This window comes from Rhinolophus ferrumequinum, chromosome 11, assembly GCF_004115265.2.
Source record: "Rhinolophus ferrumequinum isolate MPI-CBG mRhiFer1 chromosome 11, mRhiFer1_v1.p, whole genome shotgun sequence".
In the NCBI taxonomy this organism is placed as follows: Eukaryota; Metazoa; Chordata; class Mammalia; order Chiroptera; family Rhinolophidae; genus Rhinolophus; species Rhinolophus ferrumequinum.
Window position 1 is genome coordinate 69,670,977 of NC_046294.1, and position 16,298 is coordinate 69,687,274.

At 31.7% G+C, this 16,298-nt stretch overlaps 1 protein-coding gene across 1 annotated transcript in view; it reads left to right on the top strand.

Moving 5' to 3' along the window:
• CNTN5 (contactin 5) overlaps nucleotides 1-16,298 on the top strand; it is a 1,273,287-nt gene that overhangs the window by 548,517 nt on the left and 708,472 nt on the right. Inside the window, 1 exon segment of the mRNA XM_033121922.1 lies at nucleotides 11,251-11,373. Within this exon segment, the coding sequence (XP_032977813.1) occupies nucleotides 11,319-11,373 (55 nt within the window). The 5' untranslated portion in view covers nucleotides 11,251-11,318.

Genomic DNA, 16,298 nt, shown 5'->3' on the forward strand with positions numbered 1-16,298 from the left:
ATGTTTTATAACAATAGTATATATTTATGTGGGATATATTCCCAAGGGTTTGTGTGTTTGCTTGGATTGTTTTTTTGTTTGTTTTATTTTGTTTTGTCTTTTATCAGCCCTATTTTCCTTATGTTTAGCGAATATAAATATTTCAGGTAAAAGATTTTACATGGAAATGAAGAACAAAGATGTATATGATTCCTGAGAGGATTGCTATTTGCTGTTTCAAACATTGCCTTGGATTTTTCTACAATTTCCAGTTTAACCATGTGCCTATAACAAGACATTCTTTAAATACAGTGTAACACTGTGGTATCTACTGTCAGATGAAGATGATTCAAAATGCCAGTTTTCTGAGGACAGATGGGTTAAATTTTAAGCAAATCATTAAAAAGCCAATTTAACTAAGATTAAGTGAGCACAATTGTTATTTTAACTGTCTTCAAAATATTTTTATTTCCATATTTAAGTAAATTAGAAGAAAATTAAATACCAGGATAAATATGGGTCCATCTCTCTTGCTAGAGACCAAGATTCTAAAATCTTATTCATATCAAGTTGTTATAGGAAATCTTTAGGACTCAGTATTCTTTGGGTTTCTTCAGTATGTTCTTGCATTGTTCTATCTGTCAAGCCATTGAACCTCTCCTAGAGAATAACTTTAATTCATCAGAAAACACACACACACACACACACACACACACACACACACACACACACACAGATATAAAATCTCTACTAATCTCCTACTGTTTGGTAATGAAGAGAATATACAACTGAAATTTTACATTTAAAACTCTTTACCCATAATTTAATTAGCTTAGTTGCTCATTTGGAATCTTGGACACATGTTCTCACTGGTTCGTTTTCCAGAATACAATAACTAGTTCTCCTTTTTCATTATCCACACAGTTTGTCCTTCACTGAGAAATGCAAACTCTTAATGCAAACAAACAACAAACAAACAAACAAAAACAGGCTGTGAGTCATAAGTCATTCCACTCATTTTCAGAACCTCTCCTGAAACATTTAGTAATGTGTTGTCTTAAGTTACCCAAAACTCTGAATTTAGAATACATTTTTCTCATCAGTAGAAAATTGAAATGGCAACTTGCAAATATAAAGTAGCTCTCTAGACCAGGAATGAGAAAACAGGAGTGCAAATCCTGATGCTGACATTGAATTATGTAAGGCATTAGGTAATTTACATTAGGTAATTATGTAAGGCATTAGGTAATGCCTTTTTCACATCTGTTTATCCAATCTTTAAAAATGGAGTGCCATTTGTTCCTGTGTACATTATATGGCAAATTATTGGAAAGTATCTGAGAACTTTAGAAATTGAGTTAGGTGATAAGAATAGTGTATTTTTATTATGACAATATTTATAATAAAATTCAAACTTCTTTTTCAGTCCTATGAATTCTTTGAGATCTAGACCCTTGTGACTTGCACACTTGATTTCCTGCTTCTCCCTCCTGGGTGTTAGTAGCCAGTCCTGCTGGCCTTCTGTCTGCAGCCTGGATACTCCAAATTCATTCTTAAATTAAGACTTTTGCACTTGCCTTTAATTAAGCAACTTAATAATTTATTTTATTTTTTCCACAACTAGATATTTTGAAGTAAGGAATTATATGCTGAGGCATGTGAGAATGAATATTTCTTGGAAGATATATGACCCAAATTACATTTGCAAACGAAAATTATTTCAGTTATCTGGGATCTAAAATGTTTGAGGTGGCCTAGTGAAAGATGTGACAAAATGTGTAATTTGAATCAAACTGTGGAAACCCTCTAATGTTATACTAAGCAATTTAGGTTTCTGTTTATAAGATATGTGAAAATGTGCGTATCTACGAAATTCTGTGTAAAATACTTTTAAATACATAATTCTCTTCATTACTAAATAGCTGTGCAATCTTAAAAAATTTACTTAAAACCTCTTTATACCTCAGATATCTCATCTTTAACATGAGAATAATAGATTTCTCTTAAGATTTGTATGTGTTAATGAATTCCCAAAGATAAAGCACTTAGAACACTGACATAGAGTAAAAATATAAATTAGTTTCTGTTATGTTCCCTTTATTTGTTTCAGAGCTTCCCAGTACAATTATTTTTCCTTGTATCTGATGAATATCATGTATCATTTTTATCAAAGTCTTACATTTGACAAACTCAGTTTTGTTTTTTTCCCCCAGGTTTATTAAGATATAATTGACCTCTCAGCATTTTGATTGATTAGAAAGAGCTCTGTTTAACTCTTGTCCTTTAATTTTTTTCTGGGTTTAGAATTATAGATTGACAGTTATTTCTTACCAGAACATTATTCTAATCTTTTTGGATTCCATCACTTCTATCATTAGGCCAACTGAGAGTCTGATTTTCCTGCCTTTATAATTAATGCCTCTGTTTCTCTCTGGCTGTTTTTATATCTTTGGTGTTTAACATTTTCAATATGATTTGCTTAGGTGTTCAATCTTCTTGGGTGTTTTAGGTCTTCTTGAATCTCAAAATTGTTAAATTTCATCATTTCTGGAAAGTTTTAGCAATCAACTATCAGTTTACGTATCACTTTATCCCATTCTTTTTATCTTTCTGGAAGTCTGATTAGATATATAAGATATTCTTATAATGTCCTCCATTCTGTTTACCTTCCTTTCATATTTTCTATCGATTTGCATTTCTGGGCTACATTCTAGGTAATTTCTTCATCTCTGCTCTTATTTTTCATAATCTAATTCTTTTATGATTAAATCAGACTATATACATTTGTTTTTTAAGCTATGTCTGAAATATCAAATATCTGAAGTCCTTGCATGTCTGATTTTTGACTTTTACTATTTCCATTGACTCACTCATAATGATTTTTTTCTGTATATATTGTGAATATTGACTATGAGGTTTTTACTATGAGATTTTCAATTTTCTTTCTATTCACTATCATGGTTTAAGACTGAAATTTTTCTTTTATTATTCTCTGGATAGGGTAGAGTATTCTCTCTGGATAAGTATTCCTATTTCATCCTAACTATGATTTTGGAGCCCTTTGGCATCCTAGATATGTGGAATTTTTTATTTCAACACCTACCTCACGTAGGCCCTAAGCTTTGTTTTTGGTACCATACACTCAGATCAGCCATAAATACCAACCTGAAGTTCATTCTAGATGTCCTTGAAGTTTTCTACCACAATGCACACAGACAAAACAATAGATTATAAAATGCAACAGAAATTCTAGCAGAAAACAATAAACAAATAAAAGAATGTGTGTCAGTCTTGTTAGGGCCTGTTAAGTGGGCTAATAGTGAAAATTATCTTCATTTTTCCATTTATTGCTTTTATCTAGTTTTGGTCTTTAATAAGTTTTTTTTTCCTTCTGAATTAATTCATTGAGGCATTTAAAAATATTTTATAATGCAATTTGCATTATTTTAAGAAAAACGATTTGTCATGGTGTCTAGTTCCCATATTACCAGAAAGAGAAATCTTCTGTCACCTGGCCATGGATCGGTAATCAGCATCTCAGCACAACACAAATCCTGTCATAATTTACATGGAGGCTGGCATCAGGCACAGTGAGCCACTCTTCTGTCTCCACCCTTTCCTTATGTCAGTCACCAGGTAATGGGAAACATGGAACATTTCTGACACCAGATTTCTAGAGTCGTTGCATTTTTTTTTTCTGGTTTCTGTCTCTGTTGAGTTTGCTATGTAGTATTAAAGAATCTTGAGCCTTATTTTTTTCTACACTTGTGTTTTAAATAAAATTACAAAGTTGACTTGACGTCTGAAAAGACGAGTGCTGCTCTTTTCTTATATCTTTGCTGTACACTTTTCCACAGGGCAGGTTCTGTTAATGTCAAAAGAAGTTCTTTGATTTAAAAAGATGAGAAAACTAGACCAGAATGATGCTGAACTACACACCGTAGAAAACCATCCTAAAAAACACCTCCAAAATATTTAAACACTATGAGCTTAGTCTTCCCAAACCCATGGTTCTTTGTTGCGGACACAAAAATGTAATTTATTTTCTTGTGATTTATGTCAAAACTCACTCTGGTTATGTCTGAAAGTGAGAAGTGTCAATCTACCTTCTGACACTGCAGCGTGGTCCTCAGCGGATATGTGAAAGCAAACATAATGAGCCGACACGCTTTTTTCCTTTTTGCATTTTATAATCTGTTGTTTGGTCCAGGTGCATCGAGGTAGAAAACTTCAAGGACCTCTAGAATACAATTCCTTGTAAAGGCATTTTTTGGTTTGTTTGTTTGTTTTCTTTTTTTTTTTTTTAATGTTCCTTTTCTGTGAGCCTCACCCTGGGCTTTCTGAGGCATTAAAGGGTATCTCTTCTAAGCAAAAGCACCACTAGCCCCAGTCTTAGCAAAGAGTCATGGTTGAGATGGAGAATAAGCTACACAGAAAAAGAAATATGTAACAATTTTACTCTTTTCAACGAATGCATACCCAAGTCCCTCATATTGTAGCCTGTCCTGTACTAATCAGAGTAGAAACACTTTTACTCAGTCCTCACTGTTCTAATTTGCCAAGTAACTAACATCCTTTGTTGTCTCCTCCATCTGTTTGTGGAGATTGTACATGTTCATGTAGTTAGGTAATTCAAATAAACATTATGTAGATCAATGACATATGAGTGCACCAAGAATAAGAGCATTGTCTGTATGAAAATAAATAAATAAATAAATAAATATCCCAAAAGCTAATAGTCTTGGACAAACTCAATAAAATGAGTGACTTAGAAAATGCTATAATATTAGATGTGTGTGAGAAACTATATAAAAATTATAAAAATCTTCAAGTATGTGGTCATCAGGCCACTTCATGTTCTTATACCACTTTAAAGAGAATAAAAATTGTATTAGGTTGGTGCACAAGTAATTGCAATTTTTGCAATTAGTTTTAACCTTTTAAACTGCAATTACTTTTGTACCAACCTAATATATGATACATTACAGACAGGAAGTATATAGAAAACACTAATATGATGTTAAAATAAAAGGGGTTGTTTTCCACCAGAATATTTATCATCAGGAAAAAAGATATCATTCCTGTATAATAAGATTAGCCAAAGCATATAGAATTAAATTAAGTTAATTAAATGACAACATTTAAGGTATGTGTGTATGATTTTTAAATGATTTTATTATTATTATTATTATTATTATTATTATTATTATTAACTCAATACCAGCCTCAGTTGTGTCAGATAGGAGAGCTTCTAGAGACTTTTGTAGAGATTGTTGTGAAGTTCTTCTGGAAGATATAATGTAGCTTAAATGTCTACCTTATTCTTACCTTAGTTCTTGCTTTCACTTGCTGTGTGATCTGGGCAATTTATTTTCATAAATAAGATATGTCAAGTTAATTAATAGAGGTTGTATAGTAAAATGCATAACACAATGCCTAGCATATAGACTTTCATAAATGGTAGCTGTTGCTAGAATTATAGAAATTTAAGAGATAGTAATTTTTTTTCTTGTATTACCTTGTGCCAAATAATTTACTTACGAGGCATCACTTTATTTAATAATTTTTATTCAAAAATATTAATTAAAAACAGGCAGGTTCTGGTCTAGATGCTGGGTCTACAAAGACGAAAAGGACAAAAATTCTTGCTTTCATGGATATTATATCCCAGTAGTAGAAAAAGATAATTAAAAAGTAAGAAAAAAAGAATTGCCTACCCTCAAGCACTAATAATTGCTAAGACAAGAAATAAGGCAGGGACAATGTAATAAACACCAGTGACAGGGTTGACAGGAACAATGGGGGGAGGTTGCTAATTTAAGGAGAGTGATCAAGAAAGGCTTGTACACCTGAAACTAATAAAAAAAAAAAGAGAGAGAGAGAAAAAAAAAACAAAGTCTTGAGAAGCAGAGTCGTCAATCATTTAAAGCTACGCAGTCTGGTGAAAACCGATGGTGGAGAGGTTCAGGCAAAGTAAACGAGGAGATAATGATTGCTTTGCATATTTGATGAGCAACAAGAAAGTCCATGTAGTGGGACTGGAATATAGAATGCTAGAAGATGAAATCAGAGTTAGACAGGTACCAGATTATATAACATGGATGCCAAAAAAGAAAAGAAAAGAAATGTATACTCATTTTAAGAGATGGTATCTTAAAATGTGTGTACAGTTTTTTGGTACCCTCTGTATATGGTCTTATAAACTATATAAGGAATTTGGATTTTATTTAAAAAATAAACTACTGAATCAGGAAAATAATGTAGTCTGATTTATGTTTTAAAATGTAATTCTAACTGCTGTGTGAATAGCCTATATAGAGCCAAACTATAGGAAATTATTTCCAGAGAATTGGAGAAAGATCAGCAGGCAATAATAGAAATGTTTCTCTTTCAATCTCTCTCTCTCTCTCTCTCTCTCTCTCTCTCTCTCTCTCTCTCTCTCTCTCTCTCTCTCTCTCTCTCGTCACACACTTACACACACATGTCTTTAACAAGTTTCCTATATATATCTTTAAGAAAAAAAACTAACTTGTATTTTAGTGGCAGCATACTATCACTTGATATATTTGATGTAGCATGTTTTGCAATCCTATTTCAGACTCCAGTAAAGATATGATATTTTTAAGTACTTGTCTGTGCAATCAACTGCACAATGCATTTATTATTTAGAATATATGTCTTAATACCAAAGCACTGATCTACTTATTTTACTTTACTTGAAATTATTTGTAATAATTTAGGGGAAAATGCAAAGTAATATGATATCATTTTGTATATTTTTCTTTGAATATCACAGGTGACAATAGGTATTTAGTCTAAACATTGAAATAAGCTCTTTTAAAAATGTGAGTTTTGTAAAACAGTATCTGATTAGTAGTTTCCAAATTAGTATTTATGGCTTTCAATCTCTTGATGAACAGCAGTTTAATTTGCAACAGTCAGTCTCCATTAACTCATGCATCCTGATATGCTTTAGTAATATTTATTAACTGATTGCAATTTAACCTAGCATGTCGTAGGAACTTAATATATGTATGATTAGTTACATTATTTTATTACTTTAATACAGGGATTTTATTAAATTAATGGAATAATTGTGTTTTCAGTAGAGGCATATAAAAGCTTACATATTTCAGAACCTAAGGAATAGTATTTCATTTACCTTTTACGTTACTTTGAGAGAGAGAATGCAAAGGAAGGACAGTGAAAAGGAAGAATCTAATTTAGATATCTTAAAAAGAAGAGCTTTTGAAAAAGTATTATTTTTTGTGTTTAAGCCCCAATCAATGATGCTTGAAAATGAAACAATGATGCTTGAAAATGAAACACACCCATTCACACACACACACCCTCACACAAAAACCACTCACAGATACATATAGACTTCTTGTTGTTTGCAGAGATTTTAAAATAAAATTGGATTATTTTAGGAACACATTTTATTGTACTATTTTTATTTGACAATTTTTGAAATGTGCCAAAATACATATATAAGGATTATTTCATAATGGCATGTTGATAACATGAATACTGGACATAAATGTCATCTTGTCAGAAATGCCTCCCATAAATTAGCTCCTTTTATCCTCAAGCCACTCACTGTCCTTCACTCTGTGTTAATTTCTTCATAGTTTGATCAGTCTCTTATATTAACTTATTTATTTATGTGCTCATTGTGATCCCTGCACTATCCCATTCAGAAGTAAGATATTTGTCTAAGCACAATGTCTTCCTGAAATATCACTAACAATCTTTCTGTACCATTCCTAATGCCTGCCATCCTTACATATAGATACCCCTTTTGATAGTTCTATAGCTATATTACACTTACACTGTCCTGCTTACTTGGCTCATATCCTGTGTTAACATCTCTGTGTGTGTGTGTGTGTGTGTGTGTGTGTGTGTGCAAACATGTGTATTTTTTTTTTAATTAAAGTTTATTGGGGTGACAATTGTTAGTAAAGTTTCATAGATTTCAGGTGTACAATTCTGTAATACATTATCTGTATCTTACACTGTGTTCACCACCCAGAGTCAGTTCTCTTTCCATCACCATATATTAGACCCCGTTTACCCTCTTCTAGAGCCCCCCTCGCCCTTCCCCTCTGGTAACCCCTAAACTATTTTCTATGTCTATGAGTTTTCGTTCCTTCATTTGTTTGTCTTGTTCTTTTGTTGTTTTCAGTTTTATATACTACATATCAGTGAAGTTATATGGTTCTCTACTTTTTCTGTCTGACTTATTTCGCTTAGCATTATAATCTCAAGATCCATCCATGTTGTCACAAATGGTACTATTTCATCTTTTCTTACCGCCAAATAGTATTCCGTTGTGTATATATACCACAACTTCTTTATCCATTTATCTATCGAAGGACATTTTGGTTGTTTCCATGTCTTGGCCAGTGTAAATAAAGCTGCAATGAACATTGGAGCACACACATCTTTATGGATAAATGTTTTCAGATTTCTTGGGTAGATACCCAGGAGAGGGATTGCTGGGTCATATGGTAATTCCATTCTTAATTTTTTGAGGAACCTCCACACTGCCTTCCATAGCGGCTGCACTAGTCTGCATTCCCACCAACAGTTTATGAGGGTTCCTTTTTCTCCACAGCATCTCCAACACTTGTTACTATTTGTCTTGTTGATGATAGCCATTCTGACTGGGGTGAGGTGATATCTCATTGTGATTTCTATTTGCATTTCTCTGATGATTAGTGATGTTGAGCATTTTTTTGTGTCTATTTGCCATTTGTATGTCCTCTCTGGAGAAATGTCTCTTCAGGTCCTCTGTCCATTTTTCAATTGGGTTGTTTGTTTTTTGTTGTTGAGTTGTGTGAGTTCCTTGTATATTTTCGATATTAGCCCCTTATCGGAGGCACTGTGCAAAAATCTTCTCCCATTCAGTTGGTTGCCTCTTTATTTTGTCGATGGTTTCTTTTGCTGTGTAGAAGATTTTATGTATGATATAGTCCCATTCATTTATTTTGGCTTTTACGTCCCTTGCCTTTGGAGTCAAATTCATAAAATGCTCTTTGAACCCAAGGTCCATAAGTTTAGTACCTATGTTTTCTTCTACGCAGTTTATTGTTTCAGGTCTATGCTTAAGTCTTTGATCCATTTTGCATTAATTTTGGTACATGGTGACAGGTAGCAGTCCAGTTTAATTCTTTTGCATGTGGTTATCCAATTCTCCCAGCACCATTAATTGAAGAGGCTGTCTTTTCTCCATTGTATGTTTTTGCTTCCTTGTCAAAAAATTATCTGTCCATATTTATGTGATTTTTATTTCTGGGTTCTCAATTCTATTCCATTGGTGTATGTGTCAGTTTTTCTGCGATGTGAACGACCTATATGCTGAAAACTATAAGACATTCTTTAAAGACATTGAAGAAGACACAAAGAAATGGAAAGACATTCCGTGCTCATGGATTGGATGGAATCAGCATAGTTAAAATGGCCGTATTACCCAAAGCAATACACAGATTTAATGCAATCCCTGTCAAAATCCCAATGGCATTTTTAAAGAAATGGAACATGTGTATTTTTTCTTTGACATTCTCAGGGTACAACATATAAGGGTGTTGAAAATATTTGCATTTGTTGATAAAGGACATTTAAGACAACAGAGAATATTGTAAATAGAGAGGGAAATAGAGCTTTGGGAACATGGATTAAGGCAGAAGCTCATCAAAACAAGTTAAGCAAAACTATGTTCACTTCTCAGAACTCATGGTCTGAAGGCCAATTTCACTGTGGATTGAAAATCCACTAATTCAAATATGCAGCTCTCATGAATCATAGTTGTAGTTCTAGCAAATTTAAGTCTCTCTAATTGTTATGTGTGAAGTGCTGATTTTCTTCTATTCCTTTCTGGTTAAAAAGCAGTATATAATAATAAAAATGTTTTAAATTGTAAAAATTAACCATAAAGTCATTTTTTGTCCTTCAAATTGTATTTCTGATATTTACTTAGAAAATAAGTGATGAAAAATACTTTGTTGAAGGGGTGGCTATGAATCAACCATTGTTAACTCTTATTAAATTTCTTCTCCATTCTGATCCATAGCCATGTAACTAAAATAGTTTACCAAGGCTTAGATTTAAATCTATAAAAAAGCTGGAACTACCATTATTCAGGTAGAAGAGTCACTTTCTCTTCTTTGGTATGAATATACCCTCTTTGTATGAAGACTTTCCCTCTTTGGTATGAATATACTAAGTTATGACCAAGCTGGAGTAAAAATGCTTGGCTATCTATTTAAGATGTTTTCTAAAATTAGAGATAGTCTGAACCTCCAAGTCTATAAGGAGGAATCAGTTGCCAAAAATCATAATTTAAAAAATATTTTTTAAAAAATTATAAATACACTGCACAATTATTTCTCAATTTAATCACTTTTTGCCAAGAAGGATGCCAAGAAGGTCACCAAGAAGGACACTGACACCTAAAAACTCAGAAGTTACTTCTCTATTATAGGAATTTTTAATGCACATTTGTCAAGTTCTTGCAGGAAGTTCCATAGGATAATTTTATATAATTTTATGCTTATTGTATCTTTCAAGACAAATAAAGCAACCAAAGGACATTAATGTGTTATACTGGTTATTGTTATAAAAATGGCATTAGACAAAAAAAAAAAAGTTAAATATTCATGAAAATTATTATCTCCCTTAGGTTCCAGGCAGCAAAAGATGCTGAGAGAAATAGCTCACCAAGGAGGGAATTACAATGTAATGCAGATAATCACAGGAGTTATAAACAAAAGCATTTGACATTAATACCTAAATGAGAAAAATTCCCTGTGGAGGTTTAGATGAGCTATAGGCAGAATATTTAAAGTCACTTGGCTAACTGATCATTAGTTACGTTCTAGAGCAGAGGAGTATATATTAGTGTAACTGGTTCCTGTACCCTATTTTTCTAGTCCAATAATTTGTCTAATGTAATAAATATAGCTCTTATACATTCCCTGTGAGGAAAAATCATCCCTGTTAGAGCCTGATGTTTTTATTATCCGTTAGGGAACATTCAATATAAATAAATGTGATAGGCAAAGTTTATCGCTTCTCTGAAATTTTTTTGTTACACATTAAATTAATTCTAATAGAAATTGTATTATTGTTTAAATATCAAAGTATATATTAATCTGACCTTTGCATTAAAAGTCATTTATCATTTTATTATGAGATTTTAAAAAATTGGTTTGTGTTTGCCTTTTCATTTATTTCCTCTGTTTTTTTGAAAATTGTTATTTATCTCAACAGGGCATTTTTTAATGAAGAAACGTTAGAGCTGCTAAACACGCTGAGACAGGAAATCTTAGTGAAGAAGGATGGCTTCCTCTTGGAAAGTAATTCTGTTTCTGTCAATCGCTGGGTGTCTTTCAGGTAAAAAATTCTGCCTTATGTATCAAATAGCAAAAACATATAAAACTCTTCATTACAAAATACCCTCAGATATTCTTTTAAATTTATATCAGTATTCATAAATTTCAACAAAAGAAAAACAATCCTTAAACCTTTGTTAGCATTTCAAAAAGTGATATATAATTCAATATACTATGAAATGAGTATCCACTCCACCTCATTGACTTTTATTTATAATATAAACCATTGTTAGCCTTCAGAATATTTGGATATATATATATATATATATTTATATACATATGGTACCAAATAATTGTATACACATTTTAAGAAAGAAACACTGTATCAAAATTGTAATACTCAATATACATCAATAACAAAAGATGAGTACAACTCATGTTTGACTTCTGCAATTACAAGAGGTTTTCAAAGTGGTTACCATCAGCGTCCAGACACTTCTGATTCTGGCAAACTACTGCTTAAGTAACACTGACCAAACTGTCCACTTGTAAACATTTTTTTGGCACTCCCAATATATATATATATATATATATATATATATATATATATATATATATATCATATATATCATATTTCATAACATATATATATTTCATAACAGGTAATTATTAAAAAAGTCTCATTACAGTCCTAAATTTCACCATGTAAAAACAGAACCATGCTATCTTTATTACACTCACACAGTCATTTAAAGGCATCTCTAACAGTGTATTTGTTTTGATTGTCTCATCTTCTCTAACTTTGTTTTAATCAACTTTATTGTTCTATATCTTGGATCTAAAATGAGATCTTTTATTCTACAAAAGTAATTTATGTTCTTTGGAGTAATGCCATCAGAATGCTAAAAATTAATATTCCAGAAGCTTTTTTTTTAATTTAAGAAAGTGTAGAATTTAAATTATAGTAAAGATTTAAATGCTCATACAAGTAACATTTCAGCTTGATTAGATTTAACTCAGTGGCTATATATTCTGTTATTTAGTGCTTCCAGTGTAACTTCAACTATGTATGATGGATGAGTCCTCTTTAAAACCAAAAATGGAATCCTCAGTTTAGATTGTGTTCAAGAACTTTGTTTGAAATTCAAAGGAATGTCTTTATATACAGAGAAAAATCTAGTAAGTCAGTCATATTAATGCATGTTATATGTTTAAATGCAATAACTCTAACATTCACATGTATCTAAATTCTTTTTAAAAGATACATAAAATCTTCTTCCTCGTTGAAATACTAGTAATTAATTGCAAAACAAAACAGTTATTGATGTATTATTATTATATGTGATCGTCATTGTTTACAGGAAAAAATAACAGGTTTAAGAGACATGAAAGGTAGGATGAGATCTGTATAAAATATTTATAAAGACATCTGTGAAAATGTGAAAAAATGAATAGTTTCAGAAACATTAAAAGTTAAGTGAAAACCCTAGACCATCGATATTATCGTTAGTTAAGAAAGAAAGAGTCTTCAAATAGTTTATCCGATCTTAGCTTCTTTCTATGCAGTATTACCTTCTTCCCTGCTCATTTAGTCTATTTGTCTTTTACCTTCTCAATGTTATTCTCGTCTTGAACTGAGAAACTAACTGAATGGACTGGAGATAAGCTTGCAAGATGAAATAAAGGGTGCCGAGTTAAGTTAGAATTTCAAATAAACAGCAAATGATTGCTTTTGTTCCAGTATGTTCCATGCAATGTTTTATGTAAAATTTAAAGTTAGGTAGTGTTTTTATTTATTAATCTGACAATGTTAGGTGAAGAGAGAATAGTATTCTGTAATATCACTTTAAAATTTTATTTTCTTATACTGGCCCAACACTATTCTCCCAAATAAACAGTCATTGCAAAAGAGGTATTATACTGTGGTTGTGGGAAGATGAAAATACTCAGTTTGAAGTGGGGTCCATGATCGCTAGATTTCCAGCTCATAAAGGAATGAAGGTGCTGCTCTTTCCATAGAGTAAAATGCAACGTGGGAATATAGGAACAATAAGGCTGATTTTGGAGGTAAGTTGCCGCTCAAATGGACAAAGCTGGGAAAAAAAGGACATTTGTAATTTTTACATGAGATTTGATTTTTAACAATCTGCATTTAATCTGAAGCATATATAACAGTTATTTTTAATTGATTAATTTATTCGCTGCTCTAGATATCTGTTTAGAATTGATTCAGTACTTGAAAGAAGCAGTTATCAAGGATAATTATATTAAAAATCGTTCACCTTTACATCCTCATTTTAACATTATTTTGAAGGTACAGCCCTTGTTACGTTCTTGTTACTTGGTAATACATTGAATATTTATTTCATTATTTCATTATTTAGTATGTTATTCTATGGTTTTCTCTGGTTATTGACTTTGTCTATGGGTATCTCATTACAGGAGCTATTTGGCACCCTGACTTGATAACGATTACAGAAAATGAGGGTAATTAAACTATAGGTTATGAGCACATTTTATGTTGTTGCTGCTATTTGAACCAGCAAACTGATTAAAGAAATAAGAGAAGACCCAGGATGCATTCCCCGTTTGTTTTATTCATTTTTTTAATTGATGGAATATCTTGGATGTGTTTAACTAGGAAACACAGACATATGTTTAAAGGCAGGCTGTTGAGAGCAATAAAAGGATGACAGCTTTCACAGGGATATACGACCTCATATTAAAAATGGACCTATAATTAAAACAACAGTGAGACTACACATATCAAAATGGCTAAGATCCAGAAAAAGAAAAAAGTAAAAAGATGCCAATTGCTGGTGAGGACTCAGAAAACAGGAATGTCATTCACTGCTTGTGGGAAGGCAAATGGTACAACCACTCACCATCTAATCAGGCAATTGGACTCCCAGGCATGGACCTCGCTAATTTTAAAACTTGTGCTTACACAAAATATCTGCATATAAATGTTTATAGGAGTTTTATTAATAATCACCAAACACTGGAAACAAGCAAGATGTCCTTCAATAAGGGAATGGATAAACAAACTGTAGAAATTCCACGTAATGCAATACTTTTCAGTGATAAATAGAAATGAACTGTGACACCGTGCAAACACCTGGATGAATCGTATATGCATATTATTAAATGAAAATAGTCAGTCTGAACAGACTACAAATTGTATGATTCCATTTATATGATTTTTGGGGGAGGGAAAAACTAGAGACTTTGCAAATCAGTGATCGCCAGTGATTGGGATCAGAGGATGATTGGATGTGTGAATGAAGCATAACACATTTTTTAGGGTGGTGAAACGATTCTGTATGACACTAATGGTGAAAGGGACAATGTGCATTTACCAAAACAAATTTAACTTTAGAACACAGAGTAAACCTTATTGTATACAAATTTAAAAATAATTAGGACAAAATATGATTAGGATCTAAAATAAGACAGTACTGAAGGGCACTAATAAGAGATGAAAGTTTCAAAAGCATTTTGGCAATAAAGTATATAGGACTTGGTAAATGATTTAAAATTTTGCATTAGAGGACATTGTTTCATTTTACTTATAGGGGTAGATGATGTTGCCATTTATTTGGATACTGAATAAAGTAGGTGTAGAAGTAGAGTTGGGAAATTCTAAGCTCAATAATGCACATGTTAAGTTTCACATATCTGTAACAGATTCAGGTGAAAATGTCTGAAGTTCAAAGAAGATAACTGAGCCAAAAGTATAATAAATTTGGGGTTCATTATTGCATAGATGAATTTGAAGCTCTGGGAAAGAAAATAATCACCCAAGCATTATGTATATAATGATAAGTCATAAGGCAAGGAAGAAATTCTGAGAAGTGTGTGCTTTTAAAGGGCAAGAGAAAGCATGGCTTGAAAAGAATGAAAGGTGAGTTATAAGTTTGGGGAGACTTTAGGAACAAGTGATAACAGAACATTTTCAGAAAGGAAGTAGTCCTCAGTTGCATTTTTTTTTTAGCTCTACTACATATTATATAAACAAATGTTCTACATGCAAATAATAACAATCTGTTTTAGTTAATCGTAAACAAGATAGAATATTCTCTAGCTTTATTTCAGATACAGTGACAGTAAGAGCACTGGGACTTAACATCATTAGCTGAGCTTAAAAAACTTTAATATCAGTATAATTGTTTTTATCAATGAGATAATTAACATCAATAAAATCTAAGCTTCTCATGATAGAATGTGTGAAACCATTTGGGGGAGGAATCTAGTTCTGTATTTATATGTGACAAAAAGCATCAACATTTCAACCTCTACTGTACCAAAGTCCACATTATTGTTTTCTTTAAAACTTTTTCTTCGAAGATCTGTTATTTTTTTCCAAACATGTAGAGATAGTGATTAGGAGGAGATAGTATGGTTCAGGATTTATCTTCTTTGAATTTATAAGCAACTTTACTTACATTCTTTGGCTCTTAGTACATTGCTTTTCATTCGATCTCCATTTTTAAACAAACAACAAACCTGAATGGTTTAATTACCCTGCTCTGTAATACAGAGAATTCTATCCAATGGGATTTTTAATTAGCATACTCTTTTTGGAATGAGGCTAGTAATAAGTCTTGTTTATTTTTAAATATTTAAAAATTGGAGAAATGTATTACAACAGTATTTATTACGAATTGGTTTCTTTCTGTGAAATGTCATAAAACAGCCTGATATGACACTGAGATTAGGGGGAAAAGTGCATGTGAAATAAGTCATATATAAATATTAATTGATACTATTTATTATTAGAATAGACTAGAAAGCAGCCATTATTAGATTCATTTGGTTGAAGATTTTTTAAAAAGCATTTTATTTGCACTCCCCAGTACCAACATGTATTTCTACCAAAGTTATAGACTTAAGAATAGTATTTAATTTAATTTTTTTTAAAAATTAGATACATTTATATCTCTTTTAAACTGAAAAAAGGAATATTGTCTTAGGTAAATTTATAAA